This window comes from Brugia malayi, assembly GCF_000002995.4.
Source record: "Brugia malayi strain FR3 genome assembly, contig: Bm_008, whole genome shotgun sequence".
In the NCBI taxonomy this organism is placed as follows: domain Eukaryota; kingdom Metazoa; phylum Nematoda; class Chromadorea; order Rhabditida; family Onchocercidae; genus Brugia; species Brugia malayi.
Genome location: NW_025062285.1, coordinates 142106 through 154331, shown reverse-complemented (window position 1 = coordinate 154331; position 12226 = coordinate 142106). Strand labels below are relative to the sequence as shown.

General features: G+C 30.2%; 2 protein-coding genes across 4 annotated transcripts; one reads left to right on the top strand and one right to left on the bottom strand.

Annotated features, from left to right (window-relative positions):
- Positions 1-533: 533 nt before the first annotated feature.
- Bma-clsp-1 (uncharacterized protein) lies at positions 534-5257 on the top strand (the record flags this gene model as incomplete). Of its 2 annotated transcripts, none has more annotated exons than XM_043082744.1 (15): positions 534-845; positions 1175-1248; positions 1321-1352; positions 1475-1596; positions 1752-1844; positions 2192-2283; positions 2624-2676; positions 2883-3003; positions 3100-3481; positions 3751-3845; positions 3936-4110; positions 4258-4485; positions 4614-4698; positions 4900-5060; positions 5165-5257. In XM_043082744.1, the coding sequence occupies 15 exons, from the start codon at positions 534-536 to the stop codon at positions 5255-5257; spliced, it is 2118 nt and encodes a 705-aa protein (XP_042938678.1). The 2 variants fall into 2 exon arrangements, with proteins under 2 accessions (XP_042938678.1, XP_042938677.1); XM_043082743.1 differs by having other exon boundaries at positions 1752-2039.
- An 803-nt stretch (positions 5258-6060) lies between these two features.
- Positions 6061-7634, bottom strand: Bma-rpl-32 (60S ribosomal protein L32 (RP49), putative; the record flags this gene model as incomplete). 2 transcript variants are annotated; one of them, XM_001897112.2, is made up of 4 exons in its annotated part: positions 6061-6219; positions 6428-6559; positions 7038-7169; positions 7515-7634. In XM_001897112.2, 4 exons carry the CDS (start codon positions 7632-7634, stop codon positions 6061-6063), a joined length of 543 nt encoding a protein of 180 aa, XP_001897147.1. The 2 variants fall into 2 exon arrangements, with proteins under 2 accessions (XP_001897147.1, XP_042938676.1); XM_043082742.1 differs by lacking the exon at positions 7515-7634 and having other exon boundaries at positions 7038-7151.
- Between the last annotated feature and the right edge of the window lie 4592 nt (positions 7635-12226).

Genomic DNA, 12226 nt, shown 5'->3' with positions numbered 1-12226 from the left:
GAGTTATACCGTAGTACAGGGGAGCAGTTTCTGCTTGTTATAAGAATGTTTAATCATCTCATTTGGATTACGATAGCACTTCGGGTTTAGATTCAACTATTACAACTAAATATTCTCTGGAAAGTTTTGCTCTCAAGGAATTCTCTTTTTGGTCCTGGGAGGAAAATTTGCATATTAGATGCCAAGGAGGGCTTTTCAAAAATTTCCCGCCAACTAGAGCGAACGAATAGAGGTTGGTGGGTGATTTTGGTGCGTGTGGCCAGGGGTCTCGTATTTCACGTATTTCGCGTGTTCTCACTTGTAGTATATGATGTGATTAAAGATGTGATAATTTTGATAAACCTGATAGTTATAATTTAATGGCATCATTCACCAACACAGTCTATAGACTATTATAATAAAAAAAAGTGTGAAATGACGTGAAGTTTTATTTGTTTAATTTGTTTATTTAATTAATTAATTTCTATTTATCAGTAAATAGAAACAATAGCTATTATATGTCACTCTTTTGAGGTGTACCTGATATATTGCTGATGTCGGACGATGGTCATTTGACGTTGCCGAAAACACCATCAGATACTGATAGTAACAGTAACAGTAACAGTGGCTCACTGTTCAGTCGCTGTTATCCAGACGAATTGTCGTCATCGAACAGCAGTGGATCAAAGGAAAATACACCATCGTTATCGAATAATGAAAATTCATCAAGTCCAAAATTACTTTCACATAGAGCGGAACCGGTTCCAACTGTACGACAGCGACTTCTGAAAAACTTATTTTCTGAAGGTATTAAATGTCAGCCGAAAATCACACATAACGATTCAATTGATTTGGCCACTGCTGAAGTTAGTTCTGATTTTAAGTTTAATTTGGAATAAAAAGATAAATATACTTTATAGTGATATATTCAGTGGGCAGTTTTGTCGAGTGCTTCCTTCAGTTCTGTTTATGGAAAGACTACTATAAGCGCAAAAAATAAAAACAGTGACGCATTACCTGGATACCCCATTGACTATTAATTTCTAAAATGCTTTAATATAGTGTGAAGGAAAATACTGAAACTAATCGATAAAAAGAACATAATAAAACTCATTGGGAGAGATTGGGGACTTCTATCAGTGATTAGGTCTCATTATTAGAAAACAGATTTAAGAATTAACTGGTGTGTGTTCAGGAAAAATCGAATTCGGACGATGAGTGGTTTATACAAAGAATAAATCCAAAAAGCAAAACCCACTTTATTGATTGGTATGTTTTTTTTAGTTCACAACCATCACTTGTCCAAAATTCCGATTTTTTAATAACTGTTTTTTCTTTTAGGAGTGGAAAATGTGGAAACTATTTATCACTAGGTAAGCTTTTTACTAATTTTACAGAGAAATATATTTCTTAATTTTTATTAACAACAAAGAAAAATCAGTGATCCATGTTTTAATGTTACTTTTCGGAAATTTTACGTCATTTTGTGCTATAGGTACTACACATGCAGATGTACAAAAGTTTTTGATGAAGCAGTTGGTAGAATTACGACGACGTGGCCAACAGAAGCGTAGGGCATTGTATAATGCTGATAACGGCATTGTGTTGGACAGATCGGTGATATGTTATTCTATATTTTTAATTTCATTTTGTTGCTACATCAATTTTTCAAGGATTTAAGCTACTGAGATAGATAAATGTGGGTTGCGCGATAGTAGTTGATGATGGCTATCATTTAAATAATTTTTTAATCCTTGCTTGCTTTTGTTTAGGGTGCATGCAAACGTACTAATGAAGAAAGGAAAGCGTCGGAATGGAATTTTAGCGAGCAATCGCAAGAGAATAAGGAAGTAGTGAAGGAGAAGGTTGAAAAGCTCAAGTGTGATTTAATAGAACACGAAGCAGCTGAATCATATAATGATGATAATGAGACAGTCAGTGATACATGGAGAGAAATAAATGGAGAGAAAACAAATATCGAAGATAAATATAATAAAGTTGAGGAAGAAGTTGCAAAAGAAAATGATAACATCGAATTAAGTAAGGACAGAAACAGGAATGTAAGTGGAGACAGTGATAATAAATTTTCGCAAAGGCTTTTGTATGTCTTTCTTTTTTAGCTTGATAAGTCTGGTATTATTGAAATATCTTGAATTTTGTAAAGTATAGTCATTCAGATTTTGGAAACTCAATTTTTCTCATCAACTTTTAGGGAAACACATCCGATGAAGACTGGCGAAAGGATTGGTTACAGTCCGGAATGAAAACTTACAAAAATCTAACGAAACTTAAAAATCATGCGAGGTTCGTCACAATCCATGATGACATTAAAATGTTTTTGAAAAAAACATGCTGTCTGTGTTATTTTTGAGATTTCTAATTCTTCTGCGTTATCAAGTCGACAAATTGATAAATGTTCTCAAAATTGAAGAAAGAAATCCTTTGACAGCTACCTCAGTTATCACTTTATGATATGTTGCACAAATTTTTAGTAGATTCCTTCCACATTTCAGTGTGCATATTTTTGCAAGATCGAATCACAGTAAAAAGTTAGGACCACAGTATTAGTGTGATAATCTTTGAATCATTTGCAGAAAACTATAAAAGGTGTTTACAGTTTTAAATTGAAACTATATAATTTTAGTTATTTATCAGACAACGAAACGGATTCGTCTAATCTATCGGGTGAAACAACAGGTTGGTACATTGATCTGTACTAGTAGTGCAATACTTCATGAATTTGTTTTGTAACTCAATATCTGTTTATGATTTTCTCAACTACAGCAATAATTTACGATCCTTGAGACATGGAATTGTAAAATTTCACGAATAAAGATTAGTTCTGAAACAGTTCATTTTTTTTTATTTTGCAAAAATAAATATAAAACTAATTCAAATAATAGATTCGGAAGAAGGAAACAGAAGTTCACCAAGTCTTGTCGATGAACTACTAAGTGATATTGCTGCAAATTGCTCTGGTATTTTCGACTATCCTGAAGACAACAGTCCTGAAGAGTATAATAAGTTCGTTGAAAAGTGTTATTTACGATTTGATTTGAATTCAGATGATTTATTATGGTCTGCTTTATAACACTGTTTTATAAATTCAACCTAACTTAGGATTTCGATAGATGGTAATGGTGGTGGTGACGACAGGGATGACGAAGATGAAGGAGAATTAGTAAGACAAAATAGGAAGCCTAGAAAACGTCGCTTGGTGTTCTCATCAGATGAGAGCGATGAAGATGAAGAAGGCAAATGTGGTGGAAGTGCTCTGAAGTCAGTAAAAAATGTTCAGGATCTTCAAGCTGCAAATGGAGAACGTACTGAAGCTTGCTGTACCTCAGATCACAAGAAGGAACATAGTTGTGATGGTATTAATGCTGTACTAAACGAAAATGATAACTTCGAAGTTAATGACAAGGACAATTTTCTATTTGCTGACAAAAGTAATGGTCATAAGAGAGGTGTTACTTGGCCGATTGATAAAACAATGGATGAGGTGGTTAAATCTGTTTTCTCTGGATTTTGGGTTTTACTAATGAAGCAACATCATTATGTAGGTAGCTTGGCCATATGATTAAAGTGGACACATTTTAGACCTCTGCAAAAGATGTATGATACTTTTAATCGTTAAACTTGTACGAGTGTCAATGTTACTGCAGCATTCATATAAAAGTAGTGATTAAAAACCATCACTTTAAGGACTGGCTGACCGAAAATTTTCACTTTATGAGTTGATTTACGAATATAAAAATGAAACATTTTTAGGATCAGCGAATTGAAAGGATGGAGGGAACAGATTCCAGCGATGATGAACTGGAAGTATTTCATAAATTGCAGATTGCACAAGGACGGAAGAAGAGGTTTATAATTTCAGTGTTTATAGTGTTTTGATTCTTTTTTTCTTGTATATGAAAACTAGATAGAATGAAGTGAATAGACAATCCATTCAGATCCGAATACATCGAGGAAGAGGCTTCATTATCAGGAGATGACGTGGGAAGTGATGAAAATGATGATGAAGATCAGCTAAATGTTTATGAGGCAGAGGAAGGAGATAATGATGAACTTCCAGACGATGAAACTATCAGAGAACAGCTTAATAAACAGTGGTTAAAACAGCAGCAAGTAAGTTTCTGTTTCATGCTGTCGTCGTGTTTTTGGAATAGTTTTGCAATGAAGTTAGTTTTTTAACGATTTTCTGCTTTTTATAAATTCTATCAGGCGTTCACTTTAAATTGATTGTATCAATATGGAAATCAAGGTGTTTTTTAGGATGAGGAGGATAGGAAATTATTGTACTGGAAAGATCAACTTCTTGTTGATGGCGAACTCGCGGATGAAACAGACCGCACTTTCCGCTTCAAATTACGTCTAGAAAAAAGTGAGGATGCAGATAAAGAAATTGAAGAAGTAACTATTGACACAGAAAATATTGAAGTCAATGAGGATGAGTTGTGTAAGAGACGTCGGGAGATATCGAAATGGAAGATAAAAGAAGGGGTAATCATTTACTGATCTACTTTTTAACTTGATTAGTGTACTGGCAACCTCATTTTTTGCATCTCAAAAACATTTATTGCGAAATTTATCTTTTCTATCGTATTCTAAGTCAGTTTTCCTGTTTCCAGGAAGCTAAATTACATGGTGAAAGCTCTTCAATAAAGGGAACAAATTCATTGTTGAAAGCTGCTTCAAAAGTTATTGAAAAGGGAAGTAAGTATTCAAATTTTTATTTTATGATTTTAGTTTTTCAACATCTCAGTAAGATGTTATCGCATGTTGGCACATTTGTGCATGATTTCTTTTGGATATAGCATTTGCATTCGATCACTTCTAAATGGTCGCTTTCTTTCCCAGCATTTTAATGCATTGTCTTTCAAATAGCTAGCTATATTGCACTACGAACAATTGCAGGTCTGGATGGGAACAGTCAGTCGTACAGCAGAGTAGATGATTCACTTTGTAAAAATTCTCTTATGCATCACCGCAAATCCTTATCTCAGGTGCTGAATCAGACTAAGATCACGTCATACACGAAATCTGCAGGCCTTGTTAGTGCAAATGGACATATCGAGGTTTCATCATTCAAATTTGATTTTCTTGAGTAATTCAGCCATGGATTTTCTATGTTTTACTGTAGAGTTTGACATAATTTGAGAGACAATGTTCATAGTTTTAGAAGCAAAAAGATACAAGACATTCCACTCAGGACGTTGTTGCCAAGTCAAGAAGTATGAAGGTTCGCCAATGTTCACGTAAACTACCACAATGATCCCCTACTTTGTTTAGCAAACTAGAGATTCCCAGTGTAAATTTTGTTGAACGTTCTTTGTTTCCTTCAAGCCGCTTAAAGCTTGAATTTATTGTACACTTTCCCTGTAATGTAATTTAACTACACTAGAATAGGTAACAGTATCGAGAGGTCAGACCACACAGAAAATAACAGTACTCAAATTGCTGTTGATCAAATAGTGAAAGTGTCACATTCCTCCCAACTCAGAGGTGTCCGAAATATATTCCCTGTGGGCGTTTCATTGACTAGTGGCATTGACCGTGACGAGCTAGTAAATCAGTCCAATTGAAAGTTTTGCTTACAACTTTGTCAAGTTACAAAGGACACTATAAACATATATGAATTCTTCATCCTACCGACCAGAAAGATGTACGGGAGAAATAATAGGGAGTGGTGTAACCGGTTTCTTATCCAGTATATCAGTCTGTTATTTTCGGTTGTAACATTTTTTCCCGCTCTGGGGATATCCTATTACGTGATATCCATTTTCTTGTGCATACATCCCGTTATAACTGTTTCATAAATAACTATCACTGGATCGAAAAATGTTGTAATGAAGCTAGTTCAGTCTGCTTCAAAATTCCATGTTCTACCTACTATAACAAGTAGAATGATGACATAAATAAAGAACTCTTATTGTATAATTTCCATCTCATCATCACGTAATATGAAACAAAGAAGCAACAGTACTTTACTTAAATCCAAAAGTGACATACAAAACAAAATATTCAGGGAAGGACTTCTAATAACCTTCGCCATCACCCAACCCCAATGAGTTCAATTTATTCATTTTCTTCAGATCTGATTTTTGCATGTCCATTAGTTAATTTGATATTAAGTTGTTGTGCCCGTTCCACAATACTTTTTCGTTTCTTTGATGATACGCCATGCGCCACCTCACCAGCGAATCTCTTATTTTGCATCAACAACATATCCAAATCCTAAAAATCCACCAACCCTGTCACTAATGTTAACAGTGTTAGTAGTGATATAAGCCTTGGCACGAGATTTAACTGAAAAATTTCACAATTTCCAACCAACTTATGCAAACCTTATAATGACATATGCTCCAGGATTACTACTGCCATAGACAACATTCGTACTTCCAGGAAAACCAAAAAATTATAGCACATTGTAAAGCAAACCAACCTTAACATTATGTATCAATACTTTTCTAAATCCGTTTGGCAGCATATGCCGTGTCGCTTTAGCATTACCATAACCAATTTTCGGCATGCGACGCTGTCCCTTGAACCTCCTTCTGACACGATTATCAATACCCTTAAAAAAACATTTTCTAGCTTTCAAGAAAAAGAAAAAAAATTTAAAAATAATCTTCCCTTATAACTGTAAATCCGTAACAGAACAATCTTTTTAATAGTAAATTCCTCACATATTAACAGAGTGTATATATATTGGATAAGTCAAACTAGGGCTTTCGATTCAAGCACCCTGTTGACTCTCTTATCAATTGTCAGAATATAATTATTATTGGTTTTTTAACTTCTGTAAAATTTAATGGAATGTAACAATGATTAGCAACCTTTGAATAAATTCATCAAAAAAGGAAAAGCCCATCCTTTTCTTCTTCATCACCTTTCTGCCTAATACCATGAAATATGGCAAATTTTAACCTTATCAGGGAGAGAATTAAATCAATGAATACTTAGGTGTTGCACATAATCTAACACTAATCTTGCAAAAAGATAAACAGCAGTTTTTTTTTTCTCGTGAGAAAACTGCCATGGTAAAAGCAAACCTTTGGTTTTCGCCAGTTTGGACGCAAACGATGGTAACGATCGGATTCGTGCCTCGTGAACCGACGCCTGTGTTTCTTCACAATTTTTACCCTTTTTCCATCTACCAAAACCATTGTTGAAAGAAAAAAAGCCTTAAAGAGAAACACAGTTCCATTGATATCAATGTTTATGCCCTCAATTCTTCATCATCACCATAGAAACCCCAGAAACGTTCATTCTTACATCAAGTAATTACTCAAAAACAGCAAAAAATTTCCACTTCATATGTTTAGAGATCTTCAAACAGTAAATACACAAAATAAAGCGCGAATGTCAGAAATTAACAACATTAGATACTTGATATGCTTGAACCACGTGCATACAGAGCCTAGTAAGTCAAATCAAAAATGCCAATGTTCCAGTGTCCACTAAAAATGCTAATCAGAATGAAATTCCCGTAAGGCAAGAAATTTTCAACATTTCAATTTTTTAATTACCCACTGCGAATTCATTGTCACCATCAGTGTACCATTTCCCCACGTATCCACCAAATTAATCGAATTTAGGGATGTCGAAGCACATGTTACGGAATTAGACGTGGAACACAAACTTGTCATTCCGGAACTGGACAGCTACCTGCCCACAACTACCCGAAAGTGCACCAGGTTAACCTGACTCGCCACCCAAAACAACCAATCTCCATCGTAACCAATCCTACCATTTCCAGAAAATCACTCTTCAACCACCTAATTCTCCTATTTCACCATACACTCTCCACTCAGAAACAATCAATATTTCACAGAAGGACGGTCTACAAATATAGGAACATTTTGCAACTGATGCGTCCCATACGAAGTTGATTAGCTGAAATTGTAATTATTGAGAGATATGAAATGAACTATACGGGAAGTTAAAGTTATATTTCTTGAAATGGATAAGATTAGACGTGGGATGAGTTAATTTATAATCATTATTCATCAGTGGGGTTTATTAGAAGCTCAAACTATAAGGAAATAAAATACACTCGGAGAGTTAATATTTCATTCGTTTACTGCTTGAAAATGAAAGTTACACAAGCAAAATTTGAAATTCTATGTGACATATGACAGATTCAAGATTTTGTCATTCTTAGTATAGTCTTTAAAATTTAAACAATAAATTTTGAATCATATTTGTATGGATGGAATCAGAGGAATGAAATGTATTTGCATTCTTTTTTTTTGGAAATTCGATGTACACATATATTGGTAAATTATTAAACTTGGATAACAGTGATAAGTGGAATATTTTGATAAGAAGAAATACTAATCAAAGCTAAATATATCATTGCTGAAAAAAAAAAAAACTCCAACCAACCAGTAAAATTATTAGCCATTGATTAAGAATTAAAATTTAATCAATTTAATTGTTAATTAATGGATTGCAATTAATTTTTCCATTATTTCATTCCTTTTTTCATCAATATCTCGGGAAAAAAAATTAAATTTTGTTTAAAAAAACAAATAAAAGAATTAGTGCAAAATAACAAATGTTGTGAGTTTAAAATGAAACGATAAGAATTAAAATAATTTTTCTTTTCTTTTTTTTCTTCAAATGTACACTTTGTCATCTTTTTTTCCTGTCAACCATCATTGTTAAAGGACAATTTTAGAAATTTTCACAACCAAATGTAATGGTCATTTCACAGAAATTTTCACAAGGACAAGCGTGATTTCGGCGAGGACAAACAACGATATATGACATTCTTTCAGTATCAATCAACTGATCAATTAATCAGTCGTCAATAACTTTTCATCGATTGCTCTTAATAATTCTCTGAAACTTTCATTTCTGGTAAGATTTAACTTTCTTTTCAACAATTTCATCTTCTTTATTTACATAAATGGTCCTGGTCAGATGGTCAAGTCATGTCAATGTCGATGTCAGTGCAGCTCGATCACTGATTGAACTGGTCAGTGATAAATTTGCATAAATGATTTAGCTGGATAACTTCAATGTATTGATTTATCATAATATCACTCTTCGAATGGATAAGTTATAAGTTAACACTAAAATTTGTTGATTTTCAAGCATATCACTCTCTAATCATTGAATTTATTTTTCTAATTTCTGTTATCATTCTATTGATTAATGATAGTATAAAATTTCGAATTAATTACTCTATTTTGTTTTGTTGAATTCATAGCAAATATATCAGTGATCATTCATTTGTTATTGAATTTCTTCGCTTCACACTAACACTAATTTAATTTTTTCAATCAATTGTGAATTAAATTGCAACGAATATTTCTCATTGAAGTAATACTATATTGTTTTCAAGTTAAATTCGATTAAATTCATTTGTGTTTTCTCATTGATTAATAGTTTCATTGAAAAGAAAAGGAGAAAAATACTTTTAAAAATGGTAAATACTGATTTTTTCAACTTTTTTTTCTATTCTTTTTTTTTCTAAATTTTATTTTTGTCGGACATAAAAAGATAATTTGAGAAGGAAAGCGAGTTTCTTCTTTTTTTGTTATCTTTTCTTTTATTTTTTTTTGAAAATTTTCTCTTCGATGCAACTAATAATACATGGCGAATTTTTGTTATTTTCATTGAAAAGAAAATACCTTTTTTTTTTTGTTATTAAATGAATCTTTCTGAAAAAAATAAATAATTTTAAAATATTGATTTGTTCTTTTTTTTTGTTAAATCAATGATATGATTTTATTATTGTACATTTGATCTTATTTAATTTACTTTTCTGAAGTGAAACTTTTATAATAATTTTAATACTATTGCACTGAATTTTTTTTTTTTTTAAATTTACATTAATTTTATTTCCATCATATTTATATTAATAATAACGCAATATTATTTTAAATCATATAATTGTAATATTTTAAATCAATTAAATATTATCAAGTAATAATAATAATATTACAAAAATAAAAACTTATATATAAATCAGTTGCAAAATATTTTTCACAAACAATTGAACATTTGTAGTTTGATTAATTGAAATCATTGAAAAATTTTTCTTTATTCAAACACTTTAAACTTTTTTAAAACTTTTTCCGATGCATGAAAAAACGACAAGAAAAAGAGAAATTTTTTAAATTTCTCATTATGATCATTTATCGATTATATAATGTTGTACCTAATATTTACAAATTTTGAAGAGATCTTAAAATATTGATAACAAATTTTGGAAATGGAAATAAATGATAAAAATTAAATTTAAAATGAAAAAATTTTCGAACTTCATTTGCATATTGAAAAAAAAAATCGCTGCAATAATAGTTTTTAGAGAAATTATAATTGAAAAATTTATTATCGAAATCAATTAATATTCGTATCTTTAATAAATTATTAATGACAACAATGTCAATAGTTCCATCACATTTCATTTCAAATAATTCTTTTTTTTTTTTTTTCATTTTTTGTAATCCAGTTTTTTTTTTTTTTTTCCAAATTCTCTGCTCCATTTTTTTTAATATTTTTTTAAACGATTGTCATCAAATTTGCCATCAAATGAAATTTCTGTTCAATGCGAAGAATTTTTCTTTTCCAAATATATTTCGTATTTTTAATGATTTGTGATGAAAAATAAAATGAACGGATATAATTAGTTGATGAAATTGAAATTATTTTCAAAAATAACAAAAATGTTTGACGTATTGGAATATTTATTTGTTAACTGTTTACGTGAAGTGTAATTTAGGAAGCGTTTTAACGTGTAACAAACTTTTAATCGTTTAAATTAAATATTAAAAATATCTCATATAAATATTTTTTGTTCAAAAAATACATAAATAATATTAAAATTATGTCAAATAATATATTTAATCATAAAAGTTAAAAATGAATAACGCACGACGCAACATTTTAGCATTTAGCGTAGAATTATAATAATTAATTAAATGCAAACGATGAACAATCTTTACACATAAAGCAATTAGAATCCTTAACTGATCTGATCGATAATCTTATCTCACTGATAACAGTGCTTTTAAATGAACATGTAATCATGATCTTTAACTGATTAGTGATCATGTGCTTCAGTTGATCACTAGCAATAATGTTCCTAAAATGATAAATGATTTTGACTTTTAATTAATACGCATTTATAACTCTTAACTGATTACTAATCTCATAACTGACTAATTGATTGGTAGAGATAATTTCTTTGATTGATGGCAATGATAATCATATTTTTTAAGTGATTGGTAATAATAACCTTTAAATGACCAATAATCATAATAATAAACCAACAGGTAATTTGATACTTTGTCATTTTGTCGTCATCACTAATTAACTTTTAATCTTATCAAATATATCAAATTGCTCGACAAAAATCATTCATTATTTATTATTTATAAAAAATTAAAATGATAGAAAAAAGAAAAGTGCTAAACTTTTTATTTTGACATATTATCTCTTTTTTATAAAAAAAATAAACTTTGATCTCAGTTGAATTCTCTTTTTAAGGAACTTTGATCTTATTCGAACTGATAATTATAAATTGCAACGAGCTAATATTATTTATCTTTACGTATGGCTAATTTAAAATTTACAAAATTTCTTATAATTTTTTCTAAATTTTTTATGTATATTGTAGAAAAAATAGATTGCATTTTCATGAAATATTTTTTTTTTTTAAAAATGGCAATTATGCATTTAGGAGAAAATTTAGATAAATTTAATAGTAATTAGTATATTGGAAAATTTTCTCTCAATTAGTAATATTGTGTCTAATTTTAAAGCAGTTATATCAATATGAATGCAACGATAAGTTAAGTTAAGTTAAATTAAATTAACTTAAACAATTCATTTCTTTTTTCATTTTCATTTCCTAATTAATAGTTTTTAAATTAATATCCAGAGAATTTGACATTATCTCTTCTAATTTGACATTACTAATTTACTAATTAATTAATAATAATCTATCTGTCATTCCAATCTAAATTCATAGTTGCACATAATTTTTAAAGCCGCTAACAATATTCCATCATTTAAATAAATTAATAAAAACATATATCTAAAAAAGTTAATTTTTCTCATTTGAAATGTTATTACTATTAAAATGTTCAGTAGGTAAATAGTAAACGAATTAGACTTTCGGTGAAACATTCTGATGAAACGTTTAATTGCTATAAATTATTTCTTAAATTCCATAATTAAAAAAATGTAATTAAATTGTTAATATCATCAATAAATTTAAACATTT